Below are 24,050 nucleotides of genomic sequence, written 5' to 3' on the forward strand. Positions count from 1 at the left end.
ATAAATAAAACATTAAAGAAAACAAAGCATTACATTAGAATTTAGAAATCTAGGTAAAAGGAGAGCTTAAAAATTCTTATCTGGATTATCTGGGCCTTTATGCTTTTTGGTTGAACTATAGAGAGATTTTAAAGATACAGCTATAACTATTCATAAAGTGAGGACCTGCCCTGACAATTGTCTCAAGTATCCACTTGGCTTTGTGTATGACTGTTGCATTTTTTCACATAATATTTCTGTAAGGTTGCATAAAAGCCTAGTCAACCATGAGTGCTTTCAGGGTTAGAAGCTAGGAGTTTGGGTGAAAACAAGAAGTTTATCACATACCCACCCTCTTGCCAACTTTCAAATTTTGTGCTTCTTTCAAAGACTTCTTTGAAAATATTTCACCTTTAAAAACGGAGACACCTCTGTGCTGTCTTAGTAGGCCAGATGCTTAGTCTGGGTTACAGGAAGTAGAAAGTCTCTGCCAGCTTCCTTTGTAATTCCTGACTTTGGAAATGGGAATTCAGCCATTGAGAACTTTTTGATATGCAGCTGCCTTTCTCAGAGAACGCAAACCAACTAACAAAATCTTCAGGTTGCCTTTTCCTTGCCTGAGAGCAAGAGGTAAAAGAATAAGGAGGTCATTCTGCAGTGTCTTCTTGGCTTTACAACATTCCCACAGTGGACACCTTTGAGTTAATGTGCAGTCTCTGTATTCACCATAAAACTCAGGCACTTAGGGGCGCCTGGGTGGCGCAGTCGGTTAAGCCTCCGACTTCAGCCAGGTCACGATCTCGCGGTCCGGGAGTTCGAGCCCCGCGTCGGGCTCTGGGCTGATGGCTCAGAGCCTGGAGCCTGTTTCTGATTCTGTGTCTCCCTCTCTCTCTGCCCCTCCCCCGTTCATGCTCTGTCTCTCTCTGTCCCAAAAATAAATAAACGTTGGAAAAAAAAAATTAAAAAAAAAAAAAAAACCTCAGGCACTTATAGTACCTCCTTAGTTACTTGAATATTTGGCAGAGTAGTTTTTTTTCACCCTTAAACTGCTCAGATAATTGTCCGCTACTTGTTTGTGTAAACAACCTATAAAAAATGTGTTTGTTACTTTTTAAAGTTATTACAGTCAAAAATTTCCCAGAGCAGAGTCAAGAAATTCCAAATTGAAGAAACCCCATTAGCTTTTAAGAAAAATCATGGAAATGAAAGGAGCATAAGGAAAGACAGAGAGTAGCAGATTCTGTAATTTTTATTACAAAAAAAAAGTTCGAACTCTTTACATGCTATGACATTCAATGCCATGTAGAAGTTCATTGCAAGCAAACATTTTAAAAAATATACATACTGTATATATTTACATTCAAGTCTGAGTAGTTGGTGTCAAGGTGTAGTTCAGGTTCGAATCTTCACCCACCCTGTGGATTTGTTCAGCTACTAACTAAACAGCGATTGTATCTTCACTCAGGCACATGAAGAGGTAGAAACTGCTTTTTAAAGAAAAAAACAACAAAACTGGAGTGCAAATGTGACGATCATCTTTGAAGCAGCTTAGCTACATCAAGGAGGCCCTAACTAGCTTTGGTCATCTCAAGCTGAATACATGTAGCCCGCCCTTTAAATTAAAATCTGGAAAACTTTGGGTAGATGTTCTTCTGAGTACATCAGGGGTTGTCAGAGATCAGCAACTCTGCCACTCGGCACCCAAGAATTGCATATGACTAAGTTAGGCGACATAGCAGCAGGGCTGGGCTGGCAGCTGGGCACCTTTTCCCTGATAAGACACAAATAAAACACAAACGAGTGGCTTAAGAGACCTCAAATTGATATCTGTACACCTACAGCCTAGAACTCAGAAGCCGACTAGGATACTTCGTTTCCCAAGTGAAACCTCTATCCCAAACTGAGCTAGTAAGTCTAGGCAGGGGTGAGGTGACCTATGACTTCTGCAGGCCAAGGTTTCTCAGCCCCGAGACTAAAGCTCATGAGGGCTCTTGGGCCTGAGAAGGGCTCCCTGGGCTCTTGTCAGACTTGGTGGTGCTCGTTCCTGAGAGGGGGAGTTGGAGGGAAGCCACAGGGGTGGCCGAGGGGAGAAGCCCTTCTCGTTCTCTTTTCTTCTGTTTCATCCTGCGGTTCTGGAACCAGATTTTGACTTGCGTATCATTCAGCTGCAAGGAGTTGGCTATCTCGATGCGTCGGGCTCGAGTTAAGTACTTATTGAAATGAAACTCCTTCTCCAGTTCTGTCAGTTGCTTGGTGCTGAAATTCGTGCGGATCGCGCTGGAGGGGCTAGCGGCTCCATACTCGGCGAGTTTGCCTGCAACATAAAGACAGGGCATCGGTGGGGTGAGAGGACGCGGACATAGAACGCGGGCGACCAGCGGGGCCGGTGAGAATCAAAATCACAGCTCAGCTCTCCTGGGTCTCTGGAGACGCAAGTTGTGCCAGAAGAAACGCCCCACGGAGAGCGCCTTCCCGAAATTTCCTCAATGCCTGGCACATTTTCGGAGCGTGTACTTGGGGCACGCTCAATGGAATGCGCCTACTTTAACAGCGCTGCGGGACGCATTTCCTTCCTAAGTCCTAAATCGCCGTCCAGAGGGGCAGCTGCAACGCGCTCCCAGCACAATTCTGCGGAGGAGGCTCCGATCCCAACCCCAGTCGCGTCCGTCCAAGGCCCAGATACTTACTTTTCTTAGGGGCGTTCCTCTTCACTTTCATCCACTCGAAGGTGCTGAAGGCGGCGGGGAGGCCGGAGGCCGGCGACGCAGACTTGGGGTAGGCGCCAGGGGCCGGGGACGCGGTCTGGAAGGTCCCAGGGTGGCCGTCGGCTGGCTCTTTCAGACACGCCGGCAAGGGGCCGGGCTCGCCGAAGGCCGCGTAATCCACCTGGCCGCTGAGGAGAAACGAGCCACTGCCGGAGAAGACGGCTGAGGTGGCGTAGTGGACGTGCGCCCCGCCGTCGTCGGCCGGCCGCCCGAGCGCGCACGGGAAGTCGTACGCCGGCCCCGGCCCCAGGAAGCCGTAGTCCGCGCCCCCTGCCGCGGCAGGTGCGGCGCCCGGCTCGTAGGCGCCCTCCAGGGTGCACGGCGCGTAGGAGGGCGCGGCCGAGGGCGGCGCGGGGGGTGGCGCGGGGGTGGCCGGGGGCAAAGGCGCAGGTCGGGCGGCGGCCAGGGGCAGGCAGCTGACGAAGGCGCCGTCGCCGCTGCCCAAGGGGAAGGCGGGCTGCAGGGCCACGGGCCGGGCGTCGGCGCGGCATAACTTGGGCGCGAAGCTGAGCGCGTCGCCACCGCCCCCGCCGCTGCCGCACGACACGTACTCCAGGTAGGAGCTCATGGTTCCGGCCCACCCGCCTGAGCGGGGGCCCGAGCGCGGGGCCGGACAGGACCGCCGCGGGCTGCGCCGTTCCGCCTTTCCTCTCTACCCGAACTGCCTTCGCCGAGCCATGGCGAGCGGGTCGGAGGTAAATAGTGGCCTAATATAGCAGCGGGGGTGGCCACGTGGCGCTGGCCGGCCAATGGGCGCCTGCCCCGCACGGCCGGGGTCTCGACTGGCGCGCTGCTCCACGCGCCTGCCCCGCCGCCAACTTTGCCAAACCTGCGGGTGGCCGCCGTCCAGCGCCCTCAGGCCGCGGGGAGAGCGGGCGCGGCCCCGGGGCGGCGTGGAGAAGGGCGGGGCGAGAGCGCCGGACGCCTGCCCCCCGGGACGGGCACTGGACGAAGCGGGAGGAGAAAGGCAAGACTAGCCGCTCGGGTGAGGACGAGAGGACAGAGGGCGAGACGCTTGTTCTTCTGGATCGGTGGGTGGCTGATCCCTCGGGTGCGGATAGTGGGCACTGAGGTGGGGAAGGGGTTAAAAGGGAGCGTGGAGTTCGACCCGTGGTCACTGTTCAGAGCCCTATGCGCTTTCGGTTTTCCTGGCACTGGTGTTACCCTTCCCCTAAACCTAGAGGACGTGTTTACTTTTCCCTCGCTTTCAGCCTGCCTCCGATTCACCGGACTGAATGTTGTGCCCTAGGCGCTGTGTACCTGGGGCGTTATCAGATCTTCACGTTTAGACTAGATTTTCACGTTACTTGGGCAGAGTCCCTTCAGTTTCCGCTCTTACAGTTTGTGGAGTCAAGGTGGGGGCGAGTGTTGGAGCGCCAGGTTTTGATTGGGACAAAAGATAAGGTTTCTGCCTTGCGGAGAAGTTTACCAGGCTTCCCCCATAACTGGGTTATCCAAATACAGCATCTGCGCTTGTGGTTGAACGCTCGTGCTCCTCTCCGGGAGGCTGGCTCCCGCACCCGGGCTGCGCACGCTCTGGCTGGGGCGCTTGGCTGGAGGGTGCAGAGGCTTCCCAGGGAGCCGTCAGATCTCAGAGGTTTGGACGGGCTTGTACCTTGAAGCAATTAAAGCTTCTGTTCCATCAGATAAGTGCTGCGTCGTCTCTTGCGAGTGAAATCTGAGGGCTCACAATGTTAATGGGCTCACGTCTTTCCCTTGATAATACGGTTTTGTTTACTGAGCGTGGAGAGACGGGAAATAAAAGTGAAACTGGCACAGGAAATGAAGACTAGAAAGGTTACAAAGACCGGCTTTACATGGACAAACTTTTCAACTTCCTTGAACATTTCTTTGGGGCTGCAGGAAAATAGCAAAACTATATAAATAAATGTTATTTACACACAGCAGTCATGAGAGAGGGTGGCTTCCTAAAACTGTGTGAATACGGTCTACTCTTGACTTATTCAAGTGCCCTTGAGAATTTGATCTATTATAGCCTCTTAGTTATGGTGACGGAGGTTTTATTATTGTTTCACTGATCCACTTGTCATGCAAGAGCGATTGAGCCCTTGCCTAAAATTCCACTCTGAGGAAGCCGGGAAAATAGGAGCCATCACAGTCCGGGGAGCCAGTTCCTTACAGGGATGTGAACCTGTGAATAAACAGAGCCACGCCAGAAGTGTTACCCTGGTGAGGCTGAAGTTGAGCCAAGGTGGGGAGGGGGGAGGTGGAGGGTACCCACCTAGGAGTGAGCACAGAGCTAATAGTTCTGGTGTTGCAGCACTGCTGGAGTTCTGGGATTTGGTTGGGAAATGGAATCCTGTGCTGAAGATGGCCCTTCAAACTTGATGTTGCTACTTCAGTCTTTTCCTTTAGCCAATCAGATGACAAAGGTCCTAAATAGTTCTTTGAAAGAGAAAAATAGAGTCTCTTTTCTAGCTCTCTGGACAGGGAATGGTAGAGCTCTTCAGACCTAGCTGAGACTTCATATGTAGAAACATTTTTTTTGCTGTCCCCAACTCTGATGGCCATACAAAAATATCAGCGACCCAGATGCTGCTGAGTTCACATAACACCTCATGCACCCCGGCTAGACTTTAAGAGCCAGTTTTTACCAGGATAGTGACCTAGCATGCACACCTCTGTCTAAATCAGTCTTTCTCTCGAAAGGTTTTCGGTTAATCACAACTCCTAGGCCCAGAAGCCCCAGCAGGTCAAGAAGGAAGATGACCTTCTAAACCTCTCTGGAGAAGGCATCCTGCAGGCTGCAACTCAGGATGTAGGACAGAAAACTAAGCCTAATTGCCCTGCAGATCTGACCAAAACCTATCACACTAAGGGCCTTTGCTCTAAGGTTTCAGGGAAAACAGGCAGCCTAGGTGCCTTGGCAAACTTCATTGCAACAGAGACCAGGCTTCTGCTGCTAAGCACTTGGGGCAAAGGTTGGGTCCTTCCTGTCACAATTAAGCATTGACTTTGATCCACCCATGAGCTGTCTACACTGTTTCTCTGAAGCAAAATTTTGGAGATTGAACTTTCGCTCATGGAAGAAAATGTCCTAAAAGAGAATGAGATTTTTTTCTTAAAATTGTATTGTTTTGTTTTCAGAACTATGAGTGAGAGTTGCCAGGAGGAGGGTGTTCAGTATTCGTTCAGACCCAATTGCAGTTCAATGATCATTGCGTACAGAGAGCTACATTCTGTTCGTCCTTCTCTCTACTCCCTCTAACCTCTCAGGCTTTGGCATATCCTACACCTTGGGGCCAAGAGCTGCCATCTCAACTCCTGGACTGGTCCTTGACTTATATGGGAGCCGAGACTCTGGTCATCTCAGACTCAGATTCATCATTTCCCAAGGACCTACTGTGTAAGAACATTTTGTTAGGGGAGGTCTAGGCTGCACAAAAAAAGATACTCTCAAACCAAAGGAACAAGGGATTCATTTCTGGCACAGGTCTCAACTATGCTATAAATCTACTCCAGAAGAATGTGAATCTATAGTTCTCTAAGGAGAGATTGGAAGATATTATTGGAGGAGCTATATGCAGAAAGATGTGAACATAGGATATTTTGAGTAACTTTAAAGTTTGTCTCCTAGATGTTCACAGAGTATGGGAGAAATGTCTTACTAATTTTATTGCTTGTTCAAGTCATGAATTCCCAAGGGTCACTTGCCCTGCCAGGTCCGGGTGCTGTGAGTTCTCAGCAGGAGGTGACAGCAGAGGGGCCTGATTGCCAGGTTGTGTTTGATGTAGGAATGCTTTGAAATCTCTCCCATACTGCTAACCAGGGCAGCCACCCTGAAACCCCACCCCCCATGACAAACCTTTGTCTCTCATTCAAACAACAAACTTTTTTTTCTCCTGCAGACAGAAGACAGAAGTGAGGGAGGGTGACACTCTGGTCTTCTGTATGTTTACAGTTGTTCCTAAGAAGCCTCTTGCAACCCCTCTCCACGAGCCTCTTCATGTTACCCCTTGGAGACGCTTTGAGCACATGCAGACTCTTGGCTCCACAGCCCCAAAGGGTAGAAGGGCTCTTGCTTGTTGGGGTGAAAAGCGGGGGGGGGGGGGGGTTCTGGGCTTTTCTCTCAAGCAAGATTTGTAGTTCTCTGCAGAAGCCTTCAGTCATCCCATGATGGAAGTGGGGGTGAAGGACAGGAATTCTAAACCTATCAGAAGCCTGATAACAGGACCCTCCTTGAGGAAAACAGTTTGGAGTGCTGTGCCTTTCCCTGCGAGCTTTGTGAATGAAAGGCTCATGGGTCAAGCCCTTGCCTGGCACACAGTAAACATACAAGAAATGTTTGTTGGACAGAAATAAAAATGGACAGAATGGTGTGTTTTTACCATGACTAATATCGGATAAAAGATATCTTTAGATAACGGCTCCCAAAACCAATTCATGTGGGTGGAAATCAGCATAGAAGCTTCTTTAAAAGTGCAGGTTCCTGAGCCCACCCAAGAGACTTTTATCTAGTATGCCTGACTCCAGTAGGAGTTGTGATAAGCCTCTTGAGTGATTCTCAAGCAGGGTTCTTGGGAACCATATTTTGAGAATTTCTGCCTCTCAGAAATTGGGGTGGGCAATGTGGGAAGAGAGGGGTAATTCGGTGGGAGGGGCCCTTGGCTAGCATCATGAGAGCTCATGGCTAGCGGGAACATTATACCTGAACAGTGCCCAGAAGCCTCTTGGGTGGTAGGGGCAGAGAATGTGAAATGGCTCTCACATTTTGGTTTGGCAGCCTAAGTCTAGTTGGGGTGAAGTTTTATAAAATATCCTTAAGTAGTAGTCAGTAGAACTTTCCCAAGTTTTGCTGATAAAATAGTGCTTTGCAGAGACCTGGCTTCCGCTCCTTGTCACCTTCCTAACTTGGCCTTAGGGATGCCAGTAAGGTAGGAAGTGAAAGGCGTTTGTCTCTCCCAGTCTCTTTAGAGAAAATGTAGAGTAGTTCTGAGGTAATGGAAAGAAGGAAGGAGGAGTAGGAATAGGAGTCTCAAGAGGGCGGAGCCAACTCTTCTTTCCTTCCACCTCTCCCAAATTGTCTGGAATGAACATCTGAGCTCCGGGGAGCCAGAGGGAATGAAATGTCCCTTGGCCTAAGCTGTAACTCTTCCTTTGATTAAAGATCAAGATGTCATAAAATGTCAGTGCAAGAAGGCCCCTTAGAGATGAGTGACATTGAACCCCTCATTTCAGAGAGGAAGTAACTTTACTCAGTGGTTAAAAGACAAAACTATCGGGGTACCTGGGTGGCTCAGTCGGCTGGGCATCCGACTTTGGCTCAGGACATGATCTTGCAGTCTGTGAGTTCAAGCCCCGCATCGGTCTCTGTGCTGACAGCTCAGAGCCTGAAGCCTGCTTTGGATTCTGTCTCCCTTGCTCTCTGCCCCTCCCCCACTCCTGCTCTGTCTCTCTCTCTCTCTCTCTCAAAAATAAATAAACATTAAAAAAAAAAAAAAAAAGACAAAACTACCCCGCAAAAAATGAGGGAACTAACTTGGGTCTCCCGACTGTCTACAGTCTGCTGCCTGTCCACAGTGTACGAAGAGGAAAGAGTAAGACAGCCCCTCCTTTGCACCGTGGCAGGGTCAATGCTGAGCAAGCAGAGCAGTGTTGAAGGAGACACCCTTGTTTCTGGGAGGCCACACAGGCAGTGTGACTGCCTGGGAGGCTTGCTGGCCTCCCTTTGCAATTTGCTGAACTGGTGCTCCAGACTTCTGAGGCCCAACCTTGAGCTACTCCTAGAGAAGGCCGAGATGGATCTGGGTCCCCACCCCCTCCACCACGCAAGGGTTAAGGATCCCCTCATTTCCTGCTGAGCTTGACCCCTGGGGGATCAAAACCAGAGGTGTCTTTCCATTAATGTAACTGGATAGTACCGATTTAGGACCGTGTGAACACAGGTATACCCAGGTCGGTTACACTTGTACTAATCTTTTTCTCCTTTATTTTGTAAATAGGGTATACATTGAAATTTACATGGTTCAAGATTCAAAGGGTACACAGTGGTATGCAGTGAGCATCTTTCTCCCATCACCTAGTTCTCCTTCAACATAGGCACCAGTTAAGAGTTTCTTACATGTCTTTCTCTTACGTTTCTCTCTATCTATAAATCCCCCCACGTTTTTTTGTTTTTTGGTTTTTGGTTTTTTTGCTTAAATGATGGTGTACCAGACAGACTCTCTCGCACCATGTTTTTTCCCCTGTTGTATCTTGAAGATCATTTCCTATAAATGCATACAGAACTTCCTGGCTTATTTTTACAACTTCATGCTGTACTGCTGTACACACCTACCACAATTTATTTAACTAATCCCCTATTAATGGATATTTCACTTATTATTCATTGTTTTCCCATTACAAACACATGTTCAAGTTTTTAACCTATTAGAAAAATCCCCAGACATGGAATTACTTAGTCAAAAGTATGTGCACTGGCAATCTTGACGCAGATTGCCATATTGCTCTCCTTAGATGTGAATCACTTTATGCTTCTGCCAGCAACATATGAGAATTCCTGTTACCTCATACCCTTGCCAAGTCAGTGGGATAGTAAAAGTTTTTATTTTTGTCAGTCTGATAAATAAAGAATAATACCTTTTACTTATCCTTATAGCATCTCCAAAAATGCCATTCTTTTTTATCTTGTTTGATCCTTTCATAATTCTAGTTTACAAATAGTAATGGCGACACAGAAAAGATAAACTGTTGGTCGTTATCCCACCCAATGTAAATGGCCAAGGTCAGACGTTCAGCACTCTTTCCTGTACTGCCCTGTGCCCCGAGGAAGCCTAAGGAGATTCAGAGAGAGTGGGTGGCTTCAAGCATTCCCTGAAAGACACATGATATAAAAAAGCTTTCCAACATCTGCTAAGAGGCCTCCTCCTTAGTGGTCTGATACCAAGACCACATTTCTGCATGTGTCCCTGGAGAGTACCCTCCGGAAGCAGAGGAGCTCTAATTAGCAATATGATCTGACCTAGTCCTAAGCATTAGCCTGTATTCAATATCTGGGAAGCAGTAGGTGTTGTTTTTAATTTTCCTGAGACTTATTTCTCACTGGACATCCAGGATCTAAGTTATTGATCAGCATGGTGTGGGTAAGAGGATGTTTTCCCTCGGTTTTAGCTTTGCCTGTGATTCTCATTTAGACCTGGTGAAGATACCTGGTGAAGATAACACACACACACACACACACGCACACTCACACACACACACGCAACTTTACTGATAAACTTATGAGGTAGATATCTATTGACTGTTTCACTGAAGATGAAACTGAAGGCCAGAAAGATTAAGTGTATTGTTTAGGGTCATACAATGTATCAGCAAAACAGAAAATACAGTGTAGACCTAAAACAGAAGTCCTTAGTTTCCCCCTGCAAAATCTTCTTTTTCCCCTTCCTGTATTCATTTTGGTGAATGACCTGGCTACCCAATCAGGGCCTCTAAATAGAAGCCTAGGGATTAACATCCATAACTCCTCTTTCACTTGTCCAACTGTCAGCAAGTCCTGTGAATTTGTCCTCCTAAATGTCTTCCCTCTTCATCCTCGTTACCTTAGTTCCTCCCTAGGCTGGATTATTGCAGCAGCTTCCCCTTCTTCTTTCCTTCTTGCCTCCTATCCCTCCTCCAGTCAGACACAGCATCCCTCCCAAAGAGCAAGCTTTCCAAATAGATAACGTCATGTCCCAGTTTAAAAACTTCAGTGGCTTCTCACTGCCTGCAGATTAATTCCAGACTCCTTTCCACGGACCTCATACAACCTCTTTTGCCAGCCAGATGCTCTACTCCAAACTCTCTTTGTTCCAGGTCTAGACCTTGTTCTTTCTTCCCTCCCTGCTTGCGTGTGCTGCTCTTTCCACCGAGTATGTCCCTCCTTCCTAGACCTAAAAAGCTCATACTTCAGGAATCAAAATTCACCTCCTCTGAGAAGCCTTTTCTGACACTACACTTGTGTCAGTGGCTCCTTCTCTTTATTCCAGGAACCTTTAGGCCATACTTCTGTTCTAGCATCTGTCACAGTTTTAGGATTCTTTTTCTTCCCCAGTAGATCAAAAGGCATACACTATTAGTGACCCATTTTTAGATCTCAGAGCCCAGCACAGTGCACACAGGAGCTGTTCAGCAGGTATTGCTGAAAGGCAAGGAGAGAGAGAGACTCTGACCCAAGGACAAGAGGACCAGTATTGTAATTGCTTAAAGAATTCAGGACACTGTGCAAGACTTAATGCTACAGCTTCTATCTATCTAAAGTAAAATGATAGTAGAACATCTCTCCAAAGCAAGTTAATTTCCACCTGAGAGGATGCTGAGAGAGAAGACAGGGAGGGAGGAGCTGGGATTTTGTCTTTCAGGGGCTCTTTCCTATAGGCTAAGGCAACAACTTTTAACTAACGTCAGAAATTTCTCAGCTGATGTCACTCAAAAAGAGGGTAAAAGAGGGGGTAGCCTGAAACTTTCTTAGAACTTCCCGAGGACTACAAGCACCACCATAAGAACGCTTCACCACCCACTTTACCCACGACCTCCTGCTGCAAACAGCTCTAATGCTAATGACCTCCTTCTCTCTCCCTCCACCAACGCTCACAGTTTTCAGTCTATCCCTTTCTGGTATTTCTAAAATGAACCCCAAAAGAGCTGAAGTAAAAATACTCCAGTCCTTCCTTCACACTTGAAAAGAGAGGAGAGGCATATCATTATGGTTGGCATTTTACGTGTATTTTTATTGTTCTTTTTTATATGGCATTCAGGTTTAGTTCGAAGTTTAACAGGGATACCCTTGCTTCCTTCCAAATAAATGACTCCTGCAGGTAAAAAAGAGAACTAAACTAGCTCCGCCCCATCCCTGAATTCTAGTCCCCTGGGAATCTTTTTTTTTTTTTTTTTTTTTTTTTTTTTTTTTTTTTTTTAAGACTCTTACATAGTGTCTGCAAAACCTGGGATTTTCCTCTTCCCTTTCCAGGGGTACAGCTGCGCTAAGGGTGTGATGGGGGGCGGGGAGCAGGAGGGGTCGTAGGGTATACAGTCTCCGTGCGTCTGGGGCGGGCGCGGGGGCCGCCCCTTAGGAGAGCCGTGGGCTGCAAGGGGTCCAGAGGCGGGGCCGGCAGGCGGCCGGGAGGACCGAGGGGGGGGGGGGGGGTGTCCGGCCTTGCGCCGCAGAGCGTGGGGCAGCGGGTCGCGCCCTCCGTGAGCGCTCACCCCGGGTGCCTGTGTCTCCTCTGCTTGCGGTTTCTGGTCGGCTCCCAGCTGGCCCAGACTTGCTCTGAAGTAGGAGGAACCGCTGTCGAGTGAAAAGTGCACACCGGGTGATTGATGAATTCTTAATAGGACTAACCTCTCCCGCCACCACCCCCCCCCCCCGACCCTCGACACACACTGAGAAATCCTTCACCCAAGCACCCCCTCCCCCGCCCCACCCCTCCCCAGGCCTCGTCGCCGGCGAGAGGGGACGCGGCCGCCAGCCGGTTGGGTGATTAACTCACCGTTTGTCTTTCGGAAAGTGTGCCAGGTGGATTGAGGCAGCCTGGCCGCTCCAGCTCTCTGCTGACTGCGCCCGGCTGCAGGCCGGAGAGCGCGGAACGAGCGCGCGCGTCACATGGTGGCGCGGCCCGGAGCCGGCCTTTGTGCCGCGCGACCGCCCGGCCGCCCCGGGGAGGCGGCGGCTATTGTTCCCCGCGGGGGAGGGAGGTGCTCAGACTCGGGGTCCACGCCAGCCTCCTCCCCAGAGTGTCCCCACATCTGAGGACGGGTGGGGGCTTCCTTTGTGTGTTTTGGGCCTGCGACGGGAATGGCGCGCCGTTGCCGCCCCAAGGGGCCGCAGAAGGGGCCGAGAGGTTGGTGCCAGCGCTGTCGCTACTTCGAGCTCGGCCCAACCGACCGACCCAGTTTCCCGCTCTGCCCTTGCGGAAGAGACGGGGAGGGATGTGGTATTTGTAGGGCAAGCTCTTGGAACAATAGAGCCATCAAAAGGCCTTCTCCCTGGTCTCCTCCCAAGGCAGCTAGGCTCTTCTCCCCTCTTTCGGAAAGGCCGTGGCCCAACAGGTCCTCTTGGCCTGATTTTTAGGCCTGCTTTCCCAGTAAAAACACTTCATCTGTTCTCCACGAATCCTAATTTAAAGTCTCCTCCTTGGACTCTTACTGATGTAAACATCCCATTTTCATTATTTTCCAGATATTATTCTTCCATAAATTGATCCAGACTAGCCATAGGAACCAGTCAAGATATTTTGCCACAGGATCTAGGACAAGAGGATTTACCTACTGTTGCCCACCTTGCAAATCTCCTAGGGACCTTTCACCTGCTTCTGCTACTGCAAATGATTGGACATCCATTTACATTTCCTCTTCTTCATGTGTGGAAGGAAACTTTTGTTCACTGTGCTTCAGGCTGCCCCTGGCCTGAAAGTGGGTCCTTGAATTCCCCTTGTACCATTCCAACTTGCCAAGGTGGTTATGAGACCTGAGGGAGGTGTTTAGGAGTGGACTTGGGGCCAGGTGTGTAAATCCATTTGGTACCAACTTTGGGCCCCAAGGATAAGGGCGTGTGTAGCTGCACCAGAAGAGAGGGGAACAGTGAAAACTAAAATTTCACCCTCTGTGATGATCTTCACCACCACCAGTACCAACAATGCTGTAAGTACAGAGGATTCACCTACCCAGTCGTTTTTCCTCTCCATCCGGGCCCTCTGCAAGAGTGAGCCAGTGCTCAGAGATGGTGGAGGGTATGGCTGGTGACTCAGTCTCAACTGTGTCTCAACTGTGTCCAAAGTGTCTAGGGAGGAGTCTGCTCACCGGTAGCTATATCCCCTCTGGGAAGGCACAGCGCCCTAAAGTGGTGAGGCTGTAGGCCTGTGGGAACTGGGGCCTCCTGCCCCTCTTTTTATTTTTAGTTAATACTCACAAACTTCTCTTCATCCCCCCCCCCTTTTTTTTCCCTTACAGTTTCTGAAAGAAGGACCGAAGTAACACCAAGAACTCCCAGATGAAGAGGACCTTCCTGGATCTGTAACTGGGATTAACCAGTTCTTTACTGGGAGAGAAAGTTTCAACTAATCCTCAGGATAAAAGCAAACAGGCCTGTGACTGTCCCTTGAACACTGACAGTGTAAACAAGCTTCTGGCTCCTCCAGGTCAAGCAGAGGAACACTTTTCATTAGAATGTTGGGTTTCTTCTTTGTTATTCAAGCATACACCCACACACATCCCCTTGTCCCTCCCTAATGAACAAACCTCAACAGATGGAGAGCCTAGGCTCCCAAGACTTATGACTGAGAAGATGCACTTCACTCAAGGCTGGGTTGGCTTGTACAGAATGGGGGAGAGAGAAGAAATGGGAAGCTAGTATAGGTAATTACTGTGTTTTAATACTCCTTACAGATAGAAATCCGAAAAATCCTGTTCCGCAAGGTTAGCAGCCTCTGGGGCCTGGGAAACCGATTTGGCTGATGTGTCTGTGATAGGGACTAGGCTTGGGGCTGCACCAGGGGGAAAGTACTCACTCTATATTCTATCATTCTCTCTCATTTGAAAGCCTGTACAAAGAAATGGTACAAATGGATGGTTAACTTAATGATTCCATCAGAGGTGGATTTTTCTCTGTCAGGACCCAGGATGAGGCTGAGGTCTGAAAGTCAGGAGGCAGAACATTTACTCAATCGCCCTTTCTTACCGCCTTTCCAGGGGCCAGGACTGCTCTTCAGACCTTTCCTCTGCCACGTCCCCGTACCCCTGGCTAGCCCAGTTGGGTCTTCTTACCCCACTCCTGGCTGGGCCTGAGTTTCTCCTGGTAGCCACGGCAAGGTCTCCTTATGGCTAAATCTTTTCCCACTCCCACCTCCCATTCTACTGCAGGCCATTTTTGCAGCCTCCTCTCTACCCAGCTTTCATTAACATTTGATTGCCTGGACAGAACAACCAGGGGCTCCCAAACCGCTGCCACCCCCATCCATGGACCCTTTCTTCAGGCCTCAGGATGATCCCCCACAACCTCGCTGATCCCTCCCCTCCCCCAGCGCTCCCCGCCGCCTCTATAGGGAAAAAAAAAAAAAAAAAAGCCGAGCTGGTCAAGGCCTGAGCCAGAGAGCCACGTCCTCCTCTGGAGCAGCAAAGGGGGTAAACCTCCCAGAGACCAATGCCCAAAGCGAGGCCCGGCCCTTCCCCACCTCCAGGCGTAGGCCCAACAGTGCCATTGTGAGGCCTTTCCCGACGCGGAGCCCTTGGGGAAGCTGCGCACACAAAGGCGCAGCCGCTCCTGGAAGCCCGGCTTGCTCGGCGCCCTCAACCTAGCGCCGGACAGTCGAGGCCTTGTGCGCTCCCCCATTGTACCCCACGCGGCCGTCTCGGGCAAAAGTCACGGGCCGGGGTGGAGGTTTCCTTCTCCTGCCAGCTTGCCCCTTCCCGCTCCAGGTCACACACTCCCCCCCCCAACTTCCCCGGGAAGGAGAGGCCTGGGCCCAGAGCGCCATTGCCCAGCCGGTGCTCCCCTCCCCCACGCTCTTCTTTCTGCTTTCCCGAGGCCCGGGAGGGAGGAGGCGGGCGCCTCCGCCGATAGAGCAGCTATTGTGACCTTCCCTCGCCGAGCGGGAACCCAACCGAGTGTACCGCTGGCGGGGGAGGAGGCGACTGTATGCGCAGACCTCGGGGTGCAGAGGGGGGTGGTACTGGGAAATAAATAAAGGTTTGCAACCTTGGGCAGTTGGGCCTTCAGAGGGCGTTTGGTTGTGTTTAGACTCCGGTGCTTCCTAACACTAATTGCGGGCTCAAAAGGAGCAGAATTTATGGCGAAGGCCAAGGCGGCTTGTTTATAATTTATGAAGTTTTAAATGGCTGTGCTGCAGGCCCTCCTCTCGCCCTGGCCGGCGGCCGCGCGGGAAGCGCCTCCCCAGACTCGCCACCGCGCCCTCCTCCCCGCGCCGGGAGCGGCGGAGTGTGCCCATCACATGACACGCCGAGGGCAGGAAAGAATCCAAGCCATTCTAGGAAGCCTCGAGGAAACCTGTCACCAAAGGTGAGAGAAAGTCAATTTGTCCCAAGCGAACTCCCCCACCCCGTTAGAGAGGGGTGCCTCCGGGTAACTGCCCGGAGAGGGAGCCCCCGACCCCGCACCTCTCTGGACCATCAGTGTGAGAGGAAGCTGATGTCAGCCGGCCTAGACACCGTTTAAAGTCTAATCCATGAGACCTAAGCCGCAGATGACACTTGGGGCCTTGCAGACACCCGCAGACTCAGCAGATACTCCTGCGGTAACACACCGCGCTGGAAAACGCCTGGAGCCATAATGCATTATGTATTTTTATTATTATTTATGGTAGGAAGAGGAGATGAGGGAAAACCGGGCTGAATCTAAACAGCCTGATAATTCATCTATTTAATATTTAGCCAGTTAAGAAAGGTTGTTGTAATCCCTGCAAGGCAGCAAGCTCTTCTTTGACTTCCCTAATAGCTTAAAAAATAATTTCTTACAAGACAATTAGAAATTCTGCCTATGGATGCAAGTTTCATAGAAAACAATTTTAAACCTTGCAAATGGGTAAAATATCCCTTCAGTTGAAGTCATTTATTCTGTTGATACACTTGTACAACATGTATACTCTAAACCTGCTCAGATAAAGTGAAATTTTGCAAAAGGATAATCCCTACCACCCCCGATCTAACATGCCATTTTAAAAACAAAGGAACAAGGGAACTAGATATTATTTGAGCTATCATTATTTAGCGAAACACAAACATCCAAATAGAAACGATTGTTGTTCCACCAGAAGATTAGAAGTTAAATTATTTCCACACAATGGGAATTTCACCTCGTGTCACGGGGGGGATGTAGTAGGAGCTGTATTATTTGTCAAACCCAATAGAGATGCGTGGGCTGACTTTGCTGAAATACAAAAGACTTGAACCTTATCTGAAGGCGCTTTCCAAGTGTCTCCTCCAAGAGAAGCGGGTGGACATTGTCCACCCCTAGCCGAAGCCAGGCTAATATTTACAAAGTGGATATAAATCCTTGAAGACATTTTTGCCCGTGTTGTACAAAGAAACCGGAATAAACAAGGTGTTTATACTTGTTGTGTTCCATTAATTAAACTTTTATTACTTTACATCGTGGGGAACCTTTGTTTACTTGAGAGATGAACCACCAACCATCATAAAGGAAAAAGTCCTGATAGCATTTCCTAGAGAAAAAGCTTAGGTGCGTGTCTCCAAATGATCGTTTCTTTTTGTGCACCTTAGCTTTTTCAGAGCTCAGTTCTTCTTATAACTTCTCTTGTGTCTTTTCTTTGATTGTCAGTTTTCTTTCAAAGTTTATTTTTTATTAGCGCAGAAACGTGAGAGCTGGCCTCCCCAGTGTAAATGCAACCTTAAAAAGTCGATTTATGTCTAAAAAGAAGGTGGTGGAAATAGCATAGCAGGCACAGCACAAAGCCCTACCCAGATTATTCCCCCCCCCCCTCCCCGGGGCATTTCTGGGTTTGCATCCTCAGATTTCCACCCCCCACCAATGTCAATAGCTGCAATGTAATCAAGTATCCCCAGAACCAATTCCTATACCAGATTCCAAATAAATGAAAAATAGATATATCAAAGAGTCAGCCTATTCGGGGGCCTTCTGCTGGGATTGTGCAAAAGATAAAAGGCAGAGCGATCTACTTCCAAGTGTGCTTGATTAACACAGATACACTTCCGACTGAGAAATTTTTTTTATTCTAAATATTTGTTCAAATAGTACCAGACAATTTGAAATCAATAAACTGTGTCGAGTGGTGAGGGCTGCGGCTGTTGAGAAATGAGTAACGGGTGTCGTGCCACGCCACGGGGCCGCCTGACTCTATACCCATGAAGGACAATTTGCGGTCTTAATCCTTTACAACTACAAACACCAGCCACGGTTACAACTGTTCAAAACTACTCTCTCAACTAGTTCAGAGCAAGGGGACTAAAGAGGTGAGACGTGGCCCCCGCGGCCTGGGAGCGCGTTCCTAAGCTCGGCTGGAGAATTCTACAAATATACACATAAATACATTAAGACGAGGATAAATAATCAGGGAAACGAAATGACTCGCTTCAAATAATAAATACGGTCGTTGAGTCCGATGCAATCCTTACGGGACGGGAAGGAGCATATAAATTAAGGTCTCCGCAACTAAGCTAGACGCGGGCCAGGCCCGGGGCTGTCCGGGCTCTGGTCCCTCTGCAGAGCGCGCCGCCGGTGGATCTCAGACTTACCTTCGGGACACCATTACCAGATTAGAGTCCCTCGGTCCGCAGTATATGGCACTGTCAGGGTTACAGAGGACAATCCTTGCGGCTGATTTATGGCGAGTCACCCAAAGGAGGGAGCTCCTGGAGGGGAGGCCCAGTCGCCTGCGCCTCGGCCGCTGTTGGCCCGAGACCCAGGAGGCGGCAACCGGGCCAGAGCGAGGGGGGGGGGGGGGGGTCACAGAGCTGCCCCGCGGGCCCCGCCCGCCACCCCCGCCACCAAAGCAAGAGAGGTAATTGCGCCGCGAGTTCGGGCCGGTGGCGGCCGCTACAGATGCGTCAGTTTGGGGGCCTCGGGCAGGCGTCCCTGAGACGAGTGGTGGGCCGAGAGATCTGTGTAGGTGGGATGAGGGTCGCACGGTCCATGGTGGTGGTTGCCGGGAATCTGCGCGGCGCAGCTGTAGTCCACGCTGGCCGAAGACGGATGCGAGAGGTGGCCCAGGTTGAAGACGGGCCCGGACGCGGGCGCCATGGAGTCGACGAAATTGCCCCCCACGTACACCGGGCTGCCCTGCAGGTTGGCGCTGGCGAAGCCGCCGCCGTTGCTGGCCATGGGGTGGGGCTCGAACTCGGGCGCCGCGTAGCGCTTCTGCTGTGGCAGGCAGCTGCTGAGCGGCGCCGTGTAGGCGGCCAGGCCGTACATGTTGGGCTGAGATTTGGCGAAGGCGGGCGGCGAGGGCGCGTCGTAGGCCAGGCCGGGCACGGGTGGCAGCTGGCCCGAGTAGGCCACGTGGCCGGCGGCGTTGCCCAGAGGCGGGCTGCGCTCCGGGGACTGACCGGCTGGCGAGTGCAGGATGCCCTTGGCCTTCTGGTCCTTCTTGTACTTCATGCGCCGGTTCTGGAACCAGATCTTGATCTGGCGCTCGGTGAGGTTCAGCAGGTTGGCCATCTCCACGCGCCGTGGCCGGCACAAGTAGCGGTTGAAGTGGAATTCCTTCTCCAACTCCACCAGCTGCGCACTCGTGTAGGCCGTGCGCACCCGCTTGGACGCTGGGCCCGGCGGGCTCTTATCCTCGCAGCTCTCTCCTGGGCAGGAAGGGAGACAGAGGGGACGCTGAGCGGGAGCGGGGGATGGGGAGGACATCCAGGGCCAAAGCGGGGTGCTTCCCTGGATCCCTCCTCTTCCTCCCCCTCTCCTCCCACCTTAATGCTGGCTGGAATGAGGGAGGGGCGTCTGAGACGTAAGATTCCAATCGGGACTTCACAGGCCCCAGCCATACCTATGAGTTGCACCTGAACTCCAGCCCCCCCACCCCCCCACCCCCGCCACACACACACACACATACACACACACACACACACACACACACACACACACACACATCTGCCTTCTGAGGTCCGATTCACTCTGCCACCCCCTCCCCTTCAGCCTAGTCCATCATCCTGTCCCTAAGGCTAAGGCTGTGTTGGAGTTTAATGAGAAACTAGTAGCAGCTGGTAGGGCCTACCCCCTCTTCCAACCCCCATTAAAGAAGGAACAGACTTCTCTGAATACTCTTCCCAGCCTCTGCCGGGCTGGGGGAGGAAGGCAGCCCCAGCTTGCCTTGCTTAGGGGCTGGCTCCTGGGCAAGGCACCCCAGGAAGCATGGAATGAGGGTAGAGATCATGGCACCTCACCCCAGCTCAGCTGCACCCAAACCCAGGGAAGTGATAAGCCATAAAAATACTTCTCCAGAGTTTCAGGGGCTCCAAGACCAGCCTGGGTGCATTCTGAGTATTGCAGTGCTAGGAGCAGCAGTCTGAACACTGGTTTCCAGTACCCCTGCCACCTCTCCGCAGCTTGTCCACTCCCTCCTTGGTTACACAAATGGATTTCTCCTGGGAGGGAGGGGCCTGGACTTGCAGCTGGGAGGGAGGGGCAGGAGAAGGAGCTTACCGGCTGGAAGGCACTTTCCCCCAAGAGCAGCAGCCCCAGAGAGTTGCAGGCAAACCAGAGATTTGATAACAAGGTAGTTACATCCCATGCCTCAAACTGGCCCTGGACCTGGAAGCATATTCATCTATCTGAAGATAAACTGCATCAAACGACACGAGGCCAGAAAATTTTAGGGACCAGGCAGGCTGAACAGAGAGAGGCAGTAGGCCTCAGAGCTCCTGGCCCTGCCCATCTTCTTCTGCCCACCCTGAATAGACCCACAGAAGATCTTCCCAACTCTGGGGTCTCCCTTTTCAGGGAGAGAAATCCAAGGCTGCTCCTGTTTTAGAGCATATCCCCTTCCCTTAAGATATGCCCCTCCCCATTATGGATTTGCTGGGATGGGGAGAACTGGGCTGGCGTGGACCAAGTAGAGTCTGGCTGTCTTGCAGGCTCCGGTTGGATTCGAGTGCCCCATTCTGTGGTTTTGTGATCTTGCGCAACTGTCTAACCCTTTATCTGTAAAATGGGGCTATACCTACCTCAAACGGTTCTTTGGAAAATTAGATAGTGCTTGTAAAGCGCTTACCATGGTTCTTAACATAGCCCTTCACAGACTTTAGTTCTTATTAATTTAAGGGAACGGGATTCGTGTGATGTAAGATACCTAAAAACCCAGGCTTGGGGAATCACAAGTTTCGAAGAGCTATTGGATGGTAGAAGGAGCCAAGTTATGACCAGCCACCCAGGAAAACAAATGTTAAGTCAATATATGGAAGAGCTATCTATTAATAACTATGGGACTTGTCCAGCAATGGCACCAACAGCCCGGAATGGAACACCCTGTCACTGTAAGGGCATGGGTCCAATCAGGGACACTAAAAAGAAAGGACATTTCTGCATGAGTAGGAATTTAGACATGTGGCCTCCAAAGTTGTGCTTCTAGCCCCCAGTCTCTTGATTCCTAGATGAGCCTGAGCTAGCCTCTGGGGCTCAGTGCGGTGTGGGGGGGGGGGGGTGGAGGAGACTTAGCCCAGGATGAGCCCCCTCAGAGAGCTACCTGCAGCGGCACAGCCGTTCTTCTGCTTGGAGTTCTGTCGGGACTCTTTCATCCAGGGGAAGATCTGCTTGCTGATGGTGGCTGAAGAGCCAGAAGCATTGGGCCCACCCTTGGCCTTCTTGGCAGGCGCTCCACCTCCGGGATTGGTGGGCGAGGATGGGGGCAGGGTTGGTGGCGGAGGAGGGGGTTGTGGTGGCTGCTGCTCTGAGTTCAGGCCGGGAGGCTGGCTGCCACCCCCCCCACCCTGGCTGTTCCCAGTGCCAGGACGCATACAGCTGCCGTTAAGTTCAGCTCCTTTGTGGGCTGGGGCTCTCAGAGGTGCGGAACTCTGGATGGAACAGGCGGAGCCCGTGTAATCAGTGTCCAGGGAGTTGGCAGCGGCAGGGGGTGGGTAAGGCTGATGGGGAGTGCCGTAGCCATAAGTGTCGGTGGCTTTGCTGTAGCCGTAGCCTCCGAAGAGTCCTGGGTTTTCATAGTAAGCAGCCTTCTGCATCGTGCACTCAGGAAGTTCCAGGGTCTGTTGACCCTGCTCAAATAACATTGACCACCACTGTCTCCTTCACCACCACCTCCACTGTCTGCCGAATCCCGAGAGGGCTGGGGTAGCCGCAGGCACCAGGTGACCTGTGGAGAAGAAAAGCGAAAGGCCCCAGAGAGACTGTAACTGACAGGGCAGTCGATGTATAAGGACTAGCTAGCCCAGGCTCTCTGCTGCCCACCCAGTTCAGAGTGGAAGGAGCTGAGATTTTATGAAGTTCAACTTATTTGAACCTTTGAAAAAGTCAGAAGGAATTTCTTATAAACATGAAAAGACCACTCCCACTCTTTAGCTCAACTCCATCCAAGAGAAGGGGCTTCCCCCACCCCCACCCGGATAATGTTTTCTTTCTTCAAGATTGTCAAATAGCTTTTTTTCTGGGGGGGGGGGGGGGGACAGAGAGAGACAGAGCATGAACGGGGGAGGGGCAGAGAGAGAGGGAGACACAGAATCGGAAACAGGCTCCAGGCTCCGAGCCATCAGCCCAGAGCCTGATGCGGGGCTCGAACTCACGGGACCTGGCTGAAGTCGGACGCTTAACCAACTGCGCCACCCAGGCTCCCCTCAAATAGTTTTTGATATGGCATAGGAAAGCACTTATGGACTCATACATTTTAATGGCTGATTCTCCCACTGGACTTTGAGCTCCTTGTGTCTTATTCATCTATATATTCCTAACACCCAGCCCAGTGCCCTACATGTAGTAAGTGTAATAAATGCTTATTGAATGAGTGAATAAATGGACCTGTCAATCAATCTTTGGGTCATCCCACAGTTTTGATGAACAAAGAAAGTTCAGAACAGCCAGAACTCTCAAAAGAAGGAGGACGAGGAGGAAGGAGAAGGAGAAGGAGAAGAAGGAGGAGAAGGAGAAGGAGGAGAAGAAGAAAAGTATCTCCCCCACCTGGTTTCAAAATCACAGCATCTTTCATGGAGACCAGACAGTCCACTTTCTGGTGCCGGGATGAGAATCCACCCAGTTAACTCTGTGTGTCAGCACTGTGAAATCTACCAGGAGATAAAAACCAAGAACACTTAAAGACTCCCAAACTTATCTTGAGGTTAGAAAGATGTTTCTTCTCTTTCATCTACATTTTTCTAGACTCTTTACTTTGCCCTCCACTACTTTTAAGTGGATACCACTAGAAACTTGGTAAAGAGATTTAGAATTTGAAATGCATGGAGCATGGGTAAATGCAGAATGCTTCATGTTACAACTTTATCATTTTTATCCTGCATCTAATTGGGTGAACAGATATTATTATTGACCTCTGCTCTGGATCATACACTGCACCCCACCTCCACCCACTCTACAACCAATGAGAGAACCTCTCATGGCATGATGAATGGACCCAGAATTAGAAGAAGAAAAAAAAAAAAACTAAGAAAAATTCTTCCCTTTTGTGTCCTCTGACTCTTGATGGAAGTTTTCCTTGTCAACCACTCCACCCCCATCTCGTGAAAGGCTCCTAAGGAGTTAAAGTATAACTAATAGCATTCAACCACTTTTGTGTGCTTGATAAAGAAAACTCATAGGTCAGCTCCCTGGTCTTAATTCTTGATCTCCTCTTTCAGGCACCTTTCCTTCCTCAAAACTCCCTGGGCTTCCATCATGGTCATCATGATGGACCACATTGTCTAGACAACTTATGTGGCCTAAAGGATTTGACCACTGGTACCAAAACCACTCTGCCATTCACTCATTCCCCCTCCACTTTCACCAAACAGCCTAACCCAATTTTTAAAATCCTTTATATTAGCCTTTGTTTGGTAGTATTGTTGCCCATTTTGTTACAAAGAATAAGTGAATATGGCATTTATCTTGATAAGACACAGACCCTTTTCAATGGGATAATAGAATACTAGGATGTTATGTTTTAGGAATTGTTTCTATTATTGTTCTGAAATGTATGCGGTTAAGATATCTACCTAGCAAAGCTGATGTTAATCTTTCTTTCATTCAGTTTCTATGTCATTCTGACTATTAAAGTTCCTGAATATCAAATGGAAAGTTACAGCCTCATCCTCTGTCTAACGTTTATATATGTTTGCCCCCAAGCCAAAGGACTGGTTTAGCTGTTTCTGGACTTTTCTGGGATCCTACTTCCAGTCTTAAACCTTGGGCCCTCTGGATATCAGAATGGCCACATTTGACACTCAACCCACCAGAAGTCACTGCTGCTTCTGTCATTTCATTTACAAGTGTGGAAGCAAAAATACTTTCCCTCTTGCCTCCCAGGTTGACCAGGGTTATCTTGATAGGTGGACCAGTCACATTAAAATAGCTTCTTTAGGAACTGACCAGGTTTTTGAAACAGATGGCTTTACATATATATTTTTCCTATGGTATATTCTTAGGAAAAGCTGTGTACTGGGCCTTAAAAGTGTAAATATTTGGCAGCTTCATGAATAACCACAGCGTCTGTTCTGCCTCTGTTTTCATTGTCTTAAGGGATTTCAAGGCCCACTCAGTGATGATCCACCACTCCAATGTCTATTTGCCCCAGAAGCAAGGGTAGTAGCCCTCTCCTCACCAGGAAGGGCTTTGCAGACTCCCCCCACCTCCGCAGTACAATGCCCCCAAAAAGCCACCTC

At 50.2% G+C, this 24,050-nt stretch overlaps 2 protein-coding genes and 1 long non-coding RNA gene across 4 annotated transcripts; 1 reads left to right on the top strand and 2 right to left on the bottom strand.

Moving 5' to 3' along the window:
• Nucleotides 1–1,258: 1,258 nt before the first annotated feature.
• HOXD1 (homeobox D1) lies at nt 1,259–22,510 on the bottom strand. The gene is made up of 4 exons (XM_047869704.1): nt 22,507–22,510; nt 21,466–21,474; nt 2,667–3,392; nt 1,259–2,293 (listed from the first exon to the last, which is right to left on the bottom strand). Exons 3-4 carry the CDS (start codon nt 3,310–3,312, stop codon nt 1,959–1,961), a joined length of 981 nt encoding a protein of 326 aa, XP_047725660.1. The 5' UTR covers nt 3,313–3,392; nt 21,466–21,474; nt 22,507–22,510; the 3' UTR covers nt 1,259–1,958.
• On the top strand, nt 3,432–17,386 carry LOC125172142 (uncharacterized). The gene is made up of 3 exons (XR_007154608.1): nt 3,432–3,775; nt 12,922–13,382; nt 13,692–17,386. It is a non-coding gene; the product is annotated as an uncharacterized LOC125172142 (long non-coding RNA).
• Nucleotides 11,447–21,472, bottom strand: HOXD3 (homeobox D3). 2 transcript variants are annotated; one of them, XR_007154607.1, is made up of 4 exons: nt 20,918–21,472; nt 17,970–19,028; nt 11,949–12,030; nt 11,447–11,554 (listed from the first exon to the last, which is right to left on the bottom strand). XR_007154607.1 is itself a non-coding variant. In XM_047869702.1 (2 exons), the coding sequence occupies exons 1-2, from the start codon at nt 21,456–21,458 to the stop codon at nt 18,271–18,273; spliced, it is 1,299 nt and encodes a 432-aa protein (XP_047725658.1). In that variant the 5' UTR covers nt 21,459–21,472; the 3' UTR covers nt 17,420–18,270. The 2 variants fall into 2 exon arrangements, 1 of the variants encoding a protein (XP_047725658.1); XM_047869702.1 differs by lacking the exons at nt 11,447–11,554; nt 11,949–12,030 and having other exon boundaries at nt 17,420–19,028.
• Nucleotides 22,511–24,050: the final 1,540 nt, after the last annotated feature.

Source organism: Prionailurus viverrinus, chromosome C1, assembly GCF_022837055.1.
Source record: "Prionailurus viverrinus isolate Anna chromosome C1, UM_Priviv_1.0, whole genome shotgun sequence".
NCBI lineage: Eukaryota > Metazoa > Chordata > Mammalia > Carnivora > Felidae > Prionailurus > Prionailurus viverrinus.

Excerpts from the sequence above, each read along its gene's own strand:
- HOXD1 (XM_047869704.1), bottom strand. The coding sequence starts at position 3,312 with ATGAGCTCCTACCTGGAGTACGTGTCGTGCGGCAGCGGCGGGGGCGGT. Across the intron at positions 2,294-2,666 it reads GAGGAACGCCCCTAAGAAAA|GCAAACTCGCCGAGTATGGA; the intron begins GTAAGTATCTGG and ends TTTATGTTGCAG.
- HOXD3 (XM_047869702.1), bottom strand. The coding sequence starts at position 21,458 with ATGTTATTTGAGCAGGGTCAACAGACCCTGGAACTTCCTGAGTGCACG. Across the intron at positions 19,029-20,917 it reads GAACGGCTGTGCCGCTGCAG|GAGAGAGCTGCGAGGATAAG; the intron begins GTAGCTCTCTGA and ends CTTCCTGCCCAG.